The sequence below is a fragment of the Tauraco erythrolophus genome, chromosome 19 (genome assembly GCF_009769465.1).
Source record: "Tauraco erythrolophus isolate bTauEry1 chromosome 19, bTauEry1.pri, whole genome shotgun sequence".
NCBI classification, from domain to species: domain Eukaryota; kingdom Metazoa; phylum Chordata; class Aves; order Musophagiformes; family Musophagidae; genus Tauraco; species Tauraco erythrolophus.
Window position 1 is genome coordinate 13,353,314 of NC_141483.1, and position 17,683 is coordinate 13,370,996.

The 17,683-nt window shown below is 46.0% G+C and overlaps 1 protein-coding gene across 4 annotated transcripts in view; it reads right to left on the reverse strand.

The window, feature by feature from the left end:
* Positions 1-17,683, reverse strand: part of KDM2B (lysine demethylase 2B) — a 121,473-nt gene that overhangs the window by 5,467 nt on the left and 98,323 nt on the right. For 2 of the 4 annotated variants that reach the window (XM_086623781.1, XM_086623782.1), the window contains exons 13-17: positions 11,113-11,337; positions 7,380-7,523; positions 2,567-2,652; positions 1,748-2,017; positions 716-755 (exon numbers count right to left, since the gene is read on the reverse strand). In XM_086623781.1, the coding sequence (XP_086479907.1) occupies positions 716-755; positions 1,748-2,017; positions 2,567-2,652; positions 7,380-7,523; positions 11,113-11,337 (765 nt within the window). Of the gene's footprint in view, positions 1-715; positions 756-1,746; positions 2,018-2,565; positions 2,653-7,379; positions 7,524-11,112; positions 11,338-17,683 lie in introns of all 4 variants that reach the window. The other 2 variants (XM_086623783.1, XM_086623780.1) reach the window with 2 other exon arrangements.

Genomic DNA, 17,683 nt, shown 5'->3' on the forward strand with positions numbered 1-17,683 from the left:
GAACACACTTGTTATATCAGAAGGTCTATGGTTTCGCAATAAACTAATTGATTCAAGTCAGTGGATGTGCTCCTGTGCTCCAGACTGCGGTGCACAGCACAGAAAGCTGATGGCCCTGTCTTTAAATTAACATATTGTAAAGGAAGAGGTCCCAGTAAGTTAATGACAGGTTAGATGAAAAAAATTACGACATCAAACTACCGTCAGCTTGCAGCATCCTTCACACAGGGTACTGACGAGCGCTTAGTTTAAAGCTATCGGACTTCTGTTACGGTGCCAGATGGTGAGAGGTAATCAATACCTGTGTGCCAGGTCGTCCCTGGCTCCCTGGGGTGTCAGCGGTGGACTGCAGTGCCGTGGTGCAGACTGCTGAGGGGCTGTGTGGCAGGGGCCAGAGTCAACCACACAGGAAGAGTGAAACATGAGTATAGAAAGAGAATTTTATTCCTCGGGTCAGCAAAACACAGCTTGCTGCTGTGTTTTAACATGGGACACCAGAACAGAAAATATAAAACCAGGCACTGCAGCTAAATTATCCTGGAGTGTAAAGGCTTCCGTGAGAGAGAGATTCCGTAATTTCAGGATGTAAATGGGATAATTCAAAATGCCTGCAGTGACACAAGGACACGACAGAGAAACTGGCTCGCTGTCCCGCTCACGTGAGAAGAGAGGATTAGAAGGGATTGAGAACTCATCTATTAAAAAGGCAAAGTACCTTCTTCCTGAAGAGTTTGTCTTCTTTTCCAAGTTTTAGGTGTTGGAAGAAAGAAAAGCAAAAACCCCAAAACACGACATTTGCTGTTGTGTCTGATGAAGGCTCGGCGATCCACAGTGCCTTCTTCACGTACTGGGGGCCTTTCCTGGAGCAGTTCAAGCCATCCATAAACACCACAGTGAGTCCACAGGGATGGGAAAAGGAAAGCATGGCCAGAAAGCAGATATGCATAAACTGATACCGGGAATCTTTGCTCTCTCATTCCGCCAAAGCAACCCCAATCCCTACGTTTACCGTACTGCAGCGTTCCCACTGTCAAGCCTCATGGGGCAGACCGACTGCCAGTCCTCGTGAGCTGCACATGCAACACAAAACCAGCCAACTGATTCTGATTTTAAAGCTATCAACCACTTACTCGTGAGACACATTAAATCTAGGTCCTCATTTCTACCTCTGCAAACCAGCATTTCTGTATATCCCAAGTATCACATGTCACAATCAAAAAGACAATTCAGAGTGTCCCTGCCTGGCCCAAGAGCTCTGACTGTTAAATTCAGGGAAAAGCTGACAACATCGCTGTGGTGAGCAGCTCCTCCTCTCTGCAGGCTCCAGAAGGTGTCAGTTCTAAAGGTCCTCTGATGGGTTACGTCCCCGAATCAGCCACAAAACGAGCTGCCATACGCCACCCAGTGGATAGAGATGAAAAGGTTTCCATCAAAAATTGATTTCACCTTGTTCCTACTCCAAGCATCTTGTAAAGGCTTTTCAGTTAAAGTGGGTTTTCTAGTATTTTGAATAAAACAACAGCCATAGCCCGGCGTTCTCGGCCTCTGAATGTCAACCTGAGTGTCGCTGTTCAAACCGCCGTCCTGGTAGACTGGCAGTTTTCCGACAGGAAGGTAAAACATGGCAGTTTCTTTTGTAACAATCTGGAATTTCAAGATGAGCTACAAGCCAGAAGGCAAGAGACATCAGCCCCAACCAGCCCACACGCATCTGTGTAAGTACATGAAGAGAGTGTTCTGTCATACCCGCTTTCTCATAGGGGGTTCCTGGGGTTTCTCAAATTTCCTTTTCCTCCACAGATGCACTTCGTCTGACTTCCTCCTCAGTATTGAGTCCACTTGAGTCTTTTTGGAATGTTCCTCCGATTTCCGCCTGGGAGTTTCTTCGCAGTCCCCTTTCCGCTTCGCAGCATCCGTTACTTCCTTATTGTCTCTGTTCATTTTCTGTTCCTTCAGCAACGAGCCTGGGAGATTTGATGCGTATTTGAATCCGGGTCCGCGCTTTTGCTTGTACGCCAAAGAGACACAAAACACAAACAAACTTTATATCTTACGCCTTTCTCAGCTCACAGTATCTAAGTCGCCTCCAACACTCCAACATTAATGGGTTGATCGCTTTGTAACAGACAAAATGATCAGCAAGGAGTTAAGAGTAAAGTAGTTTCAACCTTCACAAAGTTATTTCTGTAACTAAACACTTGCAAGCGTCTGTCTCAGTCTGCAAGGAAATAATGTTTCACTAATTCCAACAGACACTGCACGTTTTGCATAATTGCTTCTGGATTCTGTTTTTTTTTTTAAAAGTATTTTCATTTTAGAAATTAACATGCAGGAGCGCATGGACCTAACCTAAACATTCCTCAGGTTTCGAGTGAAGTGTTGGTACACGGAATAAGAATACAGAAGTTATTAAAGAACAGAAAGCCATCAGCTTATTTCCTTCAACTCAGCTGAATCAGGCACGAAATCAAAAGCTGGTATTGGGCAAAGTTATATCTACAAGCCAGAGGGAATGCTTGAGATTTTGTATCTCATTCCAGCATCACTTATTCCCATTAAACTCACTTTTCCAGTTTTCCCTGCATGGTTGCACTTTGGACACTCCCAGCAGTTCGGCAGCTCATCGTTAACCACACCATCCGATTCCTTCACCTGGTGAAAGAGAGGCACAACTCAATTCAATCGTGCTGCAAAAAGCTGAAGCCCACAGGTAGATCATTTAGAGGCATTTTGTACAGCTCCATCGTCTCCGATCGACTGCTGCCCGCCCAATGGCTGCGAAAGAGAAACCCGGATCACCGCAGGTGCCACACCATCCTGCTGGTGCTAAGCAAGCCCTCCATCCTGCACAATTACCCTTCTGATGATGCCAACAGGGGAGGAAAGCATGCTGGCCAAACTGGTATGCGACACAGGGTTCAGGTCTGGGCTTTTTATGAAGGTCAATGACAATCCCAATTAACGGAGTACGTTCTGCTCTCGCAAAAAAAAAAAACAGAACAAAACCCACCCCAACAACCCAAACCCCCCAAACTCAGGACTGTCATCACACCATCTCCAAATGTCCTCCCACACCACTTATTTGAGAAGCTCAGCCCCATCCCATCCTCCTCCTGGAGTGAGACACAGTCCGACCTTTAATAGGAAGGGATTTTTCCCGTACGCACGTTCTCACATACATTAACACTGTTCAGCGTTTTTAGAAGCAAAGCACCCTGCGCTGTAATCAAGTATTCCTTGAAATATTTTTCTTTACGGATCAGAACTAGCCGTCCCATGCCTCCAGCCCTCAAGCCCATGTGCCAATAAAAACGCCGGTTGCCAAGTCAGCTCGAGAACAGGCACTTTTGTTCAGCAGACTGGACACATGAAGGCATTTTCAAGGTTTCCCACACCCACAGTTACCCAGCTACTGTAAGGAAGAGAAGCACTTACTACTCCACTACCTCCGGGAGACCGTGCCATTCTGCTATTTGAAAGAGAAGACGCACACTCAGTGTTGTTACACTACAATAAAAGCACAGTCCTGCCCTACACAGGTGTCTGAATTTCCATATAGGAACCCACATTACTTTCCAAACTGGAGATAGGTGTTTCTGAAAAGACATTTCTGGGAATGAAACAGGATGAAAAGTAGAGCTAAGGTGAAAACACCCTCCACACACACACATACGCTCACTGATGGCACATTCACATTTAAGGGTTTAGTTATATAGTCAGAACTAAGCCTTGGGGAAAAAGAAAAGAAAAAAAAAGATTTATTTATTACTATTACAGACAACAAAGACATGCTGCTGTCAAGACAAATAGCTTGGGCATTGGCATCAGCAGCACAGTAGCAGGAGACTGCTGCCGAAACAGGCAGGGGCAAAGATCCACAGATTTTTCACGTTTCTGAAACATTTCCTGCTCTCCTCCCAGCCCAACGAAACACATAAGGAGTGCAGGATCAAGCCTTGGTTTTAGGGGAACTGCTTCCTCAAGTCCCGGAGCCAGACAGCAGCCATTCTAGTTTCATCACCTAGCGAGAGTGATGACATGTCAGTCTCTCAGCAAGTCTTCTGGAGTTAATAAATGAGTAAATGAAATGGGCAGAATTTAAATACTGGTTTTATCACAACGGTGTGCCTTTGAACCTCCTTTCCCATGGTAGGTGTAAGATACTCCAGGAGTTGTTGTATACATCTCTGCCTCGGGGGAACAATCCCTGGCCCAAGCCCAAGTTTGGAACAAGTTATTTCCCGCACTGAATACAGAACAAACGCTACTGAGGAGAAAGCATTACAGCTCTGTCCCTTCTGTGAAGTTTAAGGAACCGAGCAGATGTGAGGAACTGTAAGCAAACTAATTAGACACACACAAACCCGCCACTGAATCTGTCCCAAGCTTTTCAGGCTGGGTGGGAGCCAGATCTGAGTGTTTGCTACAAACAGCAGGTGGGTGTCTGAGCCACGGCATGAGGCGTCTTCAGGAATGTACCTGCAGCACGAGGTCAGCAATTCAGAAAGCCTAAACGTGAGACTACGCTACTGTGAAGTCTTCTTGTTAAGGAATACGGAGACCCTGGGATGCTGATCCGACATTGCTGAGCGAGAGCCATGAATTCTGGCAGTGCCAAGACTGAAAAAACACAGACAGCGAGACACACCTGGGCTGGAGCCATGGGCAGCAGTGCAGCTGTGCTGGAAAGGGTCTTTGTAATTCTGCTGTTCTGACAAGACACCTAAATATTCACCTTTTCCATCATTATCACTATATCGACCCAAGACAAACAAGAAGACGCTTCTACTGGGGAACATGAACTCTTGAAGGAAACAGCATCAGATACTGCACTCACTCACATCTGCTAACCAGCATTCCTAGTAACTTGACATGTAGCAAGAAAAATTCATCAGCATCGGTTCAACTCAGACAGTCTGTAACAACGAAAGGCAACGCTCTTCTGAAAAATCTCAGTGGCTCCCTCTGGATGCAACGCTGCGCTTACGGAACACTCGCCAAGATCTCTTTTTTTAGGAAACTCTTCAGCAAAACAAGCATTTGAGTTGGTACTGCGTTTTCAAGGAAAGCAACACGCCAGATACTCCATCACGGCACTTCTCAGTACATGGCACATCCTGGCTGTCCTTCCCGTGGTTCCAACGCGAGCCCCTGACATGCGCTGGCACCCAGGGCTCCCCCGCGAGAGGCACCCGCAGAAGCCCCTCAAGGCTGTGAGTGTGTCGGAGCTCAGATGCAGCTGAGCTACCCTTAATGTCCTCAAAGAGGCCATCCTCTGCTCTGTTTCTTCATGGAGAAAATCCACCACAAACACGTACAGCCAAATCAGGAAGCTGGAAGAGGATGGACTTCAAACCAGGAACAACCTGCCCTGGAGTACGAATTAGCCAGTGCCTGTGCCAAACTACTCCACAAGCTTTGAAGATGAGTCTTGGGGGGAATTCACTTCACATGGGAATAAGCCAGGAAAGGACAATCCTCCCTTCACTGATCCAGTTTATTCCAGTCCCCCCTGCAAAAGTACACTTGACAGGCATTTAATTGGAGATGACCGACAGTTCACATGCCCTGCTGCCTATTTACCAAGTAGGACAAGAAGGGACCTTCTCTTGGTGGGCAGCCGAAACAGCTGCGCCGGGGCTGCATCTGCATTCAGAGGCACTTCCCACAAGGACTACTTATGGGCTCCATCCTCTGGGCTTAAGCCCACGTCAAGGGCTCCAGCGACATGTAAACACAGCAACGGATTTTGTCTCACAGAAAATCATGGAACCTGGGAATAAAGAGCAAGGAAGGATCCGAGGAAGAGGCTCCGTTTTCCTTTTGCTGTTCCCCTGGACATAATTGCATCTCACCTTCCAAGACGGTTCTGAAATCCTACCAGTGCCCTTTTGTCTCAGTAAATACACAGTACCAGTTACACCACCATTTATTTCAGCTCAACAGCAGCATTGACAAATTAAAACACAAGACACACTGTAAATCTCCCACTGCTTAATTTTCAGAAACACCCGAAGCAACGTTGTTCCTAGTTACCAAAACAGCGCTCAGAACACCACGCATGCATAAAAGAACAAACAGCACTTGCTTGGTTTCACAGATCTGACCCACATCCTGTGCAACTAGTCCCAAATGTGGTATGGGGAGAGGAAACCGTGCTTGAACTGCCACTAGACTACAGTCGTGTCCTCTGGACTCAGCCGTGAAGCATCAGTGATGCTGCAAAGCGAGAGACAGGGAAGCGTCTCCGAACAGGGCACTGCTCAGGAAGGACTGGAATAACACAGCAGCGGCTACAAGCCAGAGCTGAGGTACCTCTGGAAATGTGCTGCTCCTCCCTTGCTTCAAGCAGAGCCAAGCAAGCAAAGCTCCCTTCCAGAGCCCATCTGCGGCAGGAGCCGTGAGCACCAGCTTCGCAGAGCAAGGAGACAGCCACGGCCCTGGTTTGCCAGCTACCTACCTTCTGCTCTAATAAATGACACGCCACAGCTTGGTGCGACGCTGTGCACAGCGCAAGGAAAACAGAAAGGCCAGCAGAGCATCACCCCGGGCCTGCGTAAGGAACACACCTCTCCTCTCAGAGATCCCAGAAGGGCCAAAAGCTGCTTTCTGGGGCATGGCGTGTCAGAATACATTTGCTTTGGCAAATCATGTTAACCATAAACAAATCAGCAACAGGAAATGGCTGATCAGCTGAAACACAACCAGCTCTGGAGAAAGGAGGCGTCTAAAGGCTCATACCCAAAGATATGCCCAAAACGACACTTTTGTTACGCCAGCAAAGAATACAGCTGCTCACAGGACTCAAGTCAGCCAAGGGTGAGCACTCCTGCAGCACGAAACTCACTATAGAGCTGCAGTCTTCCTACTGCAACAGTTGCTCATAACATCTTGAAAGCCAGCTGCTTGGCACATCTGTGCCAGGACAACACCGAACGGCAAACTACCTGTTTGTACTTTGTGGGACACAGGAAGGAGCTATCGACACAGGGATGGTGACTACCACATCTAAAGGTACAGGTAGCTTTCTCTGTCCTCTTGAGCTTCCCATCCCAACTGAAACTCCTCACTTCCTTAAATGAGAAGCAAAAAAGAAAGAAAAACAAAACAAAAAGAAACCCCCCAAGACATCTGCTCGCACACGTGCTGGAGGCTGTCCAAAGCAAGAGTCTCTGCTTACAGGGGATGCTGGTTACACGAGGCCAGGCAGGTCTGCACGTGCCACAGCTGCCACCCTGCTTCTCACACCAACTCTTTGCTCACTTAAGTTTCCAAAGATGAAAACGTGAAAGCTTTCTCATTTCTGTGCACTACTTTTATATTAAGGTGATCACTAATCCAGTTTTTGTTTCCGACATGTATCACATCCTTGTACTCACCTTAAGGCATCCTGGGTGTATTATTTCATTACAAATGGAGCATTCCATTAGCATGAGATTAAACTTGCTCTCTTCCTCTTCCACCGTGTCCTCTTTCCCAGCTTCTCCGCACACCAGACACACAGCAGTATGAGGCAACACTGGCTGTTTACACAGATCAGAAAGAAGCCTTGATCAGGACACAGAAGACACATGAAAACAGAAGAACTCAATGTGCATTTACAGCACCCTCATTTTGAAAAGGAGATAAATAAGGATTTAATTGTGCAAACTGCTGAAGGCTCTAGTCCAGCAGAGCAATGAAGGCAAGAAAAACTGGTAACGGTCAGGGCTGGATACCCAGATCAAACATTGGCTTGGTGGAATTTGAGTGCCCTCCCTGTGGCAACATGGATTCACGGGGCATCCCAAGGATGGATGAAAATGTGGGTTTTTTCCCCGGGGTCTCTTTAAGCTGTGAGCTGACACAGACATTGGCACACAAGTCACTTCACAAGTGTACCACGGGAGGGGAAAGAAGCAACCTAGAACATCACTGTTTGCATCCTCTAAGCTTCACAATCTGATAGCAATTTGGCAGCTCTCTATTTTACAAGCAGGGCCGACAGATGTTACAGGACCCAATCCAGGTCTCGCAACAAGCCCACAACAGAACCAAGAACAGACCTTTCCTGACTGACAGTCTATTATCTAGGGCCCTGCTCCCAACCTGAGCATTGCAAAAAGCACTGCACAGACACTTAAAAAGATAATTCCTCTCCTGCAAGTGTCACAAGTGAGAAGGGCACTGATTTTTTTTTCTGTCTTTTGCTGAGGCAGAAAGGGAACTGCAGCATCTCACATACCTGTCACCCATGTCAAAGCACTGAACACCAGTCTAATTAAAAAGCCACCTTCATGTTAATGAGGAACAAACTTCTGGTTTGAGGCAATAAGGTATAAGCCTCATTACAAGAAAGAAAAGGAAGATCCTCACATGAAGCTGGCTGTAACGTGAAATGCAATCGATTAGGTTGCAAGTCCTTAACTATTCAGCAGCCAGAGGCAGAGATGTGGTTTTTCACAGCAAGGATCTCTTGTAGATGGAGTGAATAAAACCCGTAAGTGGATACTTGCACACTCAACCAAATCTACACAGCAACAGTGCAGCTTTTGGCAAGCTTCAGAAAGGGAAAAACCTAGCTAGAGTAAGCATCACAGAGCACAGAGTGCTGCCCCACACACCAACATCTGTTGCATTAGCTACGGCAACACTTCCCGGCTTTCTCATGCCAGTACTTACCCACGCTCCATTTTAAAAGCATTTTGCAAATGCTATTTAACTTCCACCCTTCCTCCAAGCACAAAATAGGAATCTCCCCAGGATCCCATCCCACCAGCAGGTAAAGCAGAGTAAAGCTAAGCTGTGCAGAGTCAGAAGAGCTCTGTCCACTTGTTTTGTCCTATCTCCCACACAGCAAGTATTTATATACACACACAAGAACAAACATCCCAAGAGCAGTATATTTTTTTCCTGCTGGGAGCAAGGATGTCCCAGGAATTTCCTCTGTGCCTCAACTAGCCCTGTCCCACTGATGGGCTGCAACAGCAGCCACGCTGTCACAACTTGTCCTCCCAGCACAGAGCCCCACACTCCCTGCAGACCTACTCAATGCAGCATACAAAGTGTCCCAGGCACTCCTGTTTCCCTTCTTGACTGAACTATTGATGCAGAGGAGCTTCCTATTCTCCAAATGCCAGTACAGGCTCTCTTAAGGCTTCTGAGTTTAATGAAGTCTGTGTCTACTTAATATTGTCAATGTTAATACCCAGAGCAAAGCACGATCCCAGAACTGTAGGGATCATTACTTCCACAGAGCTTTGCTTTGGTGTTTTGGGCTTTTTTTCAGCTGGAAGCTGTTGGATAGGTACCACAATACATCACTACTGCAATCGTTAGAGAACATAATGAACAAGAGTAAAGACAACAGGATTGCTTATAGAAATGTAAAGCACCCTTAAAAGTTACAACAGTTCAACTTGTTAATCTTCTATGCTTTTGCTGCTCTAAGAAAGTTTGTAATACTCCTCCTGCTATTTACACCAATGGGAACCTATGAAGGGCAGAGTTGTCTTCAGTGCATGCAACGGTGGGACAAGGAATCAGAGTACCCTGGCTACCAAGCCCTGTACTCTAACCACAGCTTCTGGAAATAAAACTGCAGATACCAAGAAGAAAAATACTTCTTCATTGCAAGGGAGAGGATGAGAGGATGACTGCACTCAGCCAGAAGATAACCAAGTTCATCTCTAAAAGGCTCAGTCAGTATATCAAGAGTGAAACAGCTTAGTATGAAAGTTTCCTTCATCAGTCAGGACAAGAAAGCACACTGCAGCCCTAATTTAATCCCTCCACTAAAAAGGCAGCACGATTTCACTATTTCTTCCCCCTGGAGAATAATAAATTCTTCATCCATGCTGTTCAATTCATGCCACACTCCAGGAAACCAAGTGTTCAAAGAAAAGACACTTGAGCTGCAAAAGCACTCTGCGGAAAGGTAGATGTTCTGTGTACTTTACTGAAAGATCCAGCAGAGCTGAATCCAATCCTCTATGTCAAGAACAGTGCACGGCTTAGAACAGGACATGGAGTGAGCTACCAGGAGCAACTACTGGAAATCTTAAGTGCTTATCAGTTTTTTTTATCAGTGTCAGACCAAGTCATTTAATGCTTCCACTTCAGTTTCTTCAACAAAACGAAAGAAAAAAAGAAACCTAAGTGAAAGGAACTGCAACAAGAGTTAGAGAGGAATCAATATAGATGGGGTGATATTTCAGTTACGAATAAACAACATCCCTTTCCTTAAAAAAAACAACAGAAAACCAAATTCTTAACAACAGCATAAACAAGATCATCTAAAGAATCCCGAGAAAAGCTAATTTTTACCCTTGAACTGGGGCCCTGCGGACACAAGATCTGACGAGAAGCTCCACAACACACATTATGAAAGCAACAGATTCAAAAGGTGCTTGGACAACTTAATGGAGGATTGATGTGTCAATATTTGTTAAACACAAAGCTATCACTTATGACTCAAGAAGCTTCTAAGCACTGTATCACAGAAGCCCAGGAAACTGTATGATCATCTGCTGGCCCTGTTCTGATCCTCATCCCCTGACAGCCATTTCCAGTCCCTGAGGAAGACAAGACCCTTCGGCTCGTTTACATCGGGTCCCTCCTATATGGCTAGGTAATAGCAAACAATTGAAATTCAGATCTCAAGTAGATTGGGGCTGGGGTCACCAATGCCAAAATTTTGGAAGATGCCAGTCAAAGATTTCTCCATATTTTAAGCTGGTTAAGCAGTTAAGACGGTAAAGATGGTTGCATGACAGCTTTTCTCCGGAAATTCTGAGACCTAAACCAAACAGGCCCCTTCTCCCTCACATCGTTTCAGTGTGCTTTGAGTGCCAATCTCTGGTGTACTGATAATCTGCCCATCTACCTTCTACATCACTGAGAATGAAAGCCATGCTATTAACTTTTAGGAGCATTCTAGTTTAAGATTTGGGTGGGGGGCTAGAAAGCGATGGTAAGACGAGATCTGAACTGAGAGGGTAGGGAACGTTCTGTTTTGCTTGATGCACTTTACAGACTAGTCAGAGCAGAGTTCTCAGTTCCACATCTCGTCATCAGGAGACACAGATATAGGAAAGAAATCTCCAAACGAGCTGCAGCAACAGGTACACTTACTGCAATACACTGCCTCATGATGCAGGACTGTTTCATCCTGCCAGGTCCTCCAAATTTCTTCATGTCTTTGCAGAAGTGACACTCGCCGCACTCTGTCCGCAGACACGCCTCGCACTTGCGGCATCGCGTCCTCCTCCGACGTGCTCCAGCGGTTGACCGATTAGCTGCGAGCTTCACCGCGGAAGCAGCGCCCAGTTTCCCTTTGGGCCGTCCGACTGCCCTGTTCTGAAAGAGCCAGACACAAAAGGTTAATCACACATCTCGCCATCTGAACTACAGACATTCCTTGGACAGGAGTTGTATACACCTCAGACACAGAACCAACACGTGTATCACAATTATCCGCAGATGCGTAATACTCAACAGGTGCATATCATCACTCTTACAGCTCAAGGAGTTGCATTACCTTTTCAAGAAAAGATGTTTTGTAAAAAGACAAACCAAGGCATAAATGAGAGACCTCAAATCTAAAGGAGAGATCTCAAACCTAAAGCAAGCCCACTTCAACAAGAGGGTATGGAGAATCAACTTAAGCACAGTTCAATGCAGGACCAAGTCCCAAGTGATGTTTTTGGCTTAGGTCAAGAGAAGATCTGCACCATCACTGAGCTCTGGGCTAGGGAGCTCTTAGGACTATGCTCAGATTAAGCCAGGTCTACTTTTCTCTGCTGGAAGTGAAAGAATCCAAGCAAGCAGCAAAAGTAATTTTGAGGCTAGGTAGAGCAACAAAACATTCAGCAGCCATGGTTCAAGCCACAGCAATTTCCCTAAAAAAACAGGAAAGTATGAGCTACTATCAAGTGATAAAGTAGGAAATAAACCACAAATATTGCAAAACCCTTCCAAAGTACCTCCCTTCACATCCAACACTAGCAAGTGCTCAAAAATAGAACGCTAACGGATGCTGCGCAAAGGCTAAAAAGGGCATCCGGGGTCTAGATTTCAATGACCTTTAAGACAGAAGCTAAAGGAGCATGAAAAGATTTTACATGATTAGGTTAACTGCAACATATTCACTCAGGATATCGAAATTTCATGTCCTCATCAGAAAGTCCCTGTTATACACAAGAACTTACAGCTGAAGCCAAACATCGCTGAATACCATGTAATTGTATGGGGCTAATTGCACAAGAATTGGCTTGGCTCATTCTTACCACTGACAGCTTTCTCCATAAAGATGATAATAACAGGACTGCAAAGCTCATCTGGTTTAGTATTTATACCATTTTTCCACTTTATGCACACCTCAGCATACCACCAACAGACCAGCCAGTTTCACTTTCTGTTGCTGCTGAATTGTGGGCCACCACCAAGGCAGGAGCAGGCTGGCTACAGAAAGCCATGCGGAATTTCCACCGCAGTTTTAAAAGAAAAGGTATGGAAACATTCTACTTGGTACTATAAAACCTTTCCTAAGTGTCCTACTACACAACCCTGAAGAAAAGCCACATTGCTGAGTGTTTGGTCTTCCTCCCATCTCACTTAGGAGATCTTAAGATGCAGAAGAGTGCTGGTATTTTAGGAGTCTCTATCCCAGGAACCTCAGTGCTGGGAGCACAGAGAAGCCAGGAGCTGGACCTCTTGGCTTTCTCTCCCACATCCCTACCGGTGTAACTGAGGTGGGACGAAGCATCGCTGAAGGCAATGAGGTTACACAAATCTCAGCAGGTTTTTGTTCTGCGTGCAGGCTGAACACAGACAAGCGTAGCTTCCTTCCCATCGGCAACCGCACCAGACGCCTGCGTTTCAGATCGATTTCAGACACTCTAAAGAATAAATATTTGCCTTTTAGACCAACTTTTCAGCCTCTCAAGGATAAAGTCAGCTCTGCCAGGACTGGCTTAGAGGCAACTGAGATAAGAGATAATTTCCTTTCTCAGCATGAATCACTCCTCCGTTCTCTCTATTAGAGCCTCCTTCCACTAGCAAGGGAAGCAAGAGACACGAACCAAAGGCGAGACATCAGTGGGAAGGAGTTAAACCAAAATACGTACAACAACCTGGGCAGTTCCCTCTGCCAACAGTGCATGGAAGATTCTATGTGAGCGCCTGACTCCTTCCCACTATGTTTGAACACGATTAATTATTTTTTAAGGCGGCAAACATCAGTTACACCACCATCAGAATGGTCTTTTTAAAATGCAATCTCTTTCAAGGAAAAATCAAACTCGGTACTTTTCCAGCTGAAAGACAACTCTTGATTCTGCCACAGTAATACGAGCCAAGTCCTAATTCCGAGGCCAGCATCTTAAGTGCCAGGACACTGCAAAGATGCAAGCGGTAAAAAGGCATCACTACAACACAGAATTTGAGAATCCTTAAAAAAAGAAGGCAGGAAGGTGAAGGGACAAGAAAAGTCTGAAGCCTGATCACACCACACTCAGATTTCCTTACAAATCACCACGACAGAGCAGACGGCAGAGGTACAGACCTCTGATCTCGCTGTATGTAACATTTCTTACCTCCCCAGACCTCTTCACTGCTCGTTAGGAAATCCAAGCAATTGTGCTAGCTGAGTTTGTACTAATTCACCAACCAATCCTCAATCCAAGCCACGTTTTCACTCTGGGATGTCGCAGCCAGCAAGGCTAGAGAGGCCTTGCAGCAATTCCCACTAGGATCTAGTTTCAAGGAGCTCCAAAGTGGTTGCTTAAAAACCCCCACAGAAGAAAACTCAGCCTGTAGGTTGCTATCCCAGAAAGGGGCTGGGATTCAAAGGGGTAGAAGGAGCCTCCAACACGACCTGGGGTTTATTTAGCACGTGGCAGACAGCCAGATAAATTCCAGGTTGATGTTAGTGAAGAGATGCTGCGGGATTTTCAGCTCAGACTGCAGTTTTACAATGTACCAGGCCTGGTAGTCAAACTAGGTAAAGATTTCCTTCCCAGCTCCTGTTTCCACCTCTGTACAGCAGTTTGTCACTCTCCCAGCACAAATCTGCAGAGCTGTCTTGTGAATAATGGACAAGTGGCAGGGGATGGCAGGATGCCTTAACCTGGGTTTACGACAGTGGTCAGCAAACAGCAGCTCCAGTGTCTCAAGCTCAGGAATGGGTGACACACTAAGACCTGAACTAGGTCCTGGACCAACGCAGTCTCCCACCTGTGTAGCAGATCCTATCATCTCCTTTCCCAAGGAGATGAACTGAAACTCTCAAACACGACCTGGGCCTGCTGACTCTGTAGTCCCCAGCAGCCACCTCTGAGAACTGCCAAGAAAAGAAAGATTATACCAAACTTGAAGAGATTTTTTTCTTAAATGTTACAACAAGAAACAGAGTTGACACAGAGCCTGTCTGAAATACTATCACAAGCAATCTCCTATGTTCTCCAGCATCTCCACAGAAACTGTGCCTGTACTTCTCTGGCCACAGCAAGAGTCTTCAGAAGAGAGACAGGAGGATGCTAAAGTGATGACAATCACTCTCCCGAGCTTCTAACAAAAGCTGTGCAAGCGGCTGCTGAAACATGTTAGAATTAATATACTAAATACCCACCTCTATGACACTGAAACCTAGAAAGCTGGTGGACTTGCACTGCCCTCTAAAACAAGACATGTTAATGGGACATCCTGCTAGGGTTTGCGGTTTTTTTTATGTTTGGTTGTTTTGGGTTTTTTTGTCCCCTCCAGATGACTGCTATGCAACACACAAAGGTAACCTCCTGCTGCCCCTGAAGCAGACACAGGATGGCCTCTACAGCACCTGAGTACTGGGAGTAAACTTAGGCCATCAAACACAATACACGATGAACTACAAATCCATTTACACATCATGAATTTGGGATCGCCCTCCCACACCACAGCGGTTAACCACATCCACTCCTCAGACAAGAAAGGGGACAAATTTGCAAATTGATTTTTGCAAGTGCTGCGCTCCTACAAACCCCACCAAATTCAACAGCACTCCAGGTGGATGACAATCAAGGGACTGGTTGGGGAGGTTATCAGCAATTCAAGTCTCTCAACAGGGCTCTGTAGATCTGGGAATAAGCCCAGGTATGACACTTCCAACTCTACACAAAGCCCTAGGAAACGCTACCTGGAAGAGTCACTACTCAGAGCATTAGTTTATCTTGGCTATGGATAAACATTTGGCGATGCTTTTGCCATATGTCATTTCCCTACTTTGCAGTCACTGAAAAGCCACCTACCATCACCAGGGTCAGAAGCAGCAGAAGCATGAAGGACCTCTGCCCTGAGGACAGCTCTTACTACAACAGAAACACAACTTTGGTGTTTACAGCAACAGTAAACACCACCTTCACAGTGGCAAAGAATAACTCAAAAGACCTCAGGTAAACAAAAATATCAAGAGCATCAATTTCTGGAGACAACACTCCAAGAGCTATCAGCTGTTAAATGCATCAAGTAGGTGCTGGTGTTCCCCAACTGCTATCTCAACACGACCAGCCCCTGTTGGAGTTGTCACACAGTAACTTCACATAAAACTCCTCTGCTCTGGAGAGGAAGATCAGCTGACACTGCCAGCCAGCCCAGGAGGAAGGAGGTCCTGGTCCTAAAAGCAAGGCTGACAAAGCCTGCAGCCTAGAAACAAGCTCTTCTGCAAGTGACCTTTACATGGGCATGGGTCCTATTCCACCACTCAGCTTCAGCAACCTGCTGAAACTGCTGCCAGCAGCACCGCACCGTTATTTCAGACTCAACAACTCCCAGAAAAAAACAGGGACATGCGTAGTGTCCTTCTGAAGCACTTATCACATGGCCAGCTCAGCTAGACCCTGAAGCACTTCACTTCCTAACCAAGTACAATCTGAACAGCTTATGTATCCACTGCATAAATCTCTCCAAGACAAGACATCTCACATGCGTAGCATTCGTTGCTTCAAGATGCTGTGCCACATAAATACATCCCTTCCCTTTGCAAGGCAGGGGTGATTTCCTTCTGTAACACTTGGACAGATTTCCATTATTCTGATTTGCAGTAGTTTGACCAAGTCCACGTAACCATATCAGCACCGAAAGAAAGATAAGGACCCAGGACTTCCCGGGTGCCAGTCCTGTGCTTAGACCTTTATATGTTGCTGCAACTCAATACAATTGTTTTAACAGCATTAGAACAGACAAATTTAATTACCAGTTGTTTCTTTATAACATCTGATAAATAAACACTAAGGGAAAAATAAAAGCCACACACATTAACCCACAATCGGTAACTGTTGTCAGCTAAAACACCACCCTGAACACACTGGGTCGTGGGCTGATACCGGGCACTGAAGAAGCCCATGGGGTGGCACAGCAAAGGCTTCTGGTCAATTATTTCCTTGCCTCTTCCTGTAGCATCAGAGGGGGCAGACAGAAGGTAGAAGTTCTGGAGGATAAGCCTCCCCGCTCAGGGCCAGCACTGTCCTGTACCGCACCAGTGACACATCCCACTCCTACCCTCCAACTCTGGGCATGTAGTTTCAGCCCTCCTGCTAAGAAAACCAGTTGAATTGACAATTGCCAGCAGTGGTGGAGAGCAGCAACACACATACGAATGCACTGGGCTGATATCCATCAAAGACCTTATTTTACAAGAGATCTCCAAAACAGACTCTGTCATTAATTCCACATTAACCCTGAAATACAGGGACTGGCATTAAAGCGCCTGGCCAGCTGACAGCCTGTTACACACAGTCTTCCACCAGATAATCACAACTAAGTCGACAATCCTCCAGCTTCAAACCCCTACATCTCTTCAACAGTTAATAAAAATCCTTGTGAAAGGACAAACTTAAGAGGAAAGAAAAGGACAGGATGATGTGACTGCAGGAATTCAGCAGGGGTGAAGGGGAAGTTAGTTTAAGGTAGCAAAAATCACGTTGATGCCAGTAACACCCTTAAAAGCTGTATTAACGGAAGAGCGCACGCCAACACCAGATCTACCATGCCTGACTCAAGCGTATCTGCCCAAAAGTCTATGCATGTAAACTCCAGGAGAGTTGTTTTCCTCTAGCCGTGACGGTGTGCAAGAGTCACGTCACCCATCATCAGCATATGTTCCTGCTGGGGTGGAGGTGTCCTGCAAGACAAGTTTTAGTCCAATGTCCCCCATTAAACAAGGAGTGTTAGAGGGAAAGGGAAGGCGGTGGAATTTTTTCAAGCCCAGCCATCCACAAACAAGATTAAGCCTCTCCAGATGTTCACTGCCACCATCTCCTCCGAGTCATACCTACAAACTTTCTCACCCTCTCCTGCAAAAAGTGATGTAGTTCCTAGTGGCCACTGCCAGGTGACCACACAGAGCTCCACTGCTGAATAAACAGATCAATTTCCCACAAGTAAATAGCGAAGTTTATACCTCGTGGGTTCATCTGAGCATTAGTGACACTCCAGCAGCTTTTCTGCCAACAGAGCTATGTTGTTTAGGGTATGATGGTCTGTCGGTGCCAATGCAAGTGCCCCTGTTTTTTATTTTTTTTTCCTCTGGTGGTGAGGAGGTAGAAGTTAAGTCTGGAGGGTGGAATAAGATATATTGGCAAAAATATGCTTTCATAGATAAGGTGCATCCAAAGTAGGAGCTCTTAAAATGAAAGGCACCAGTGAGTTATAGAGACTTGAGGCACCTTGT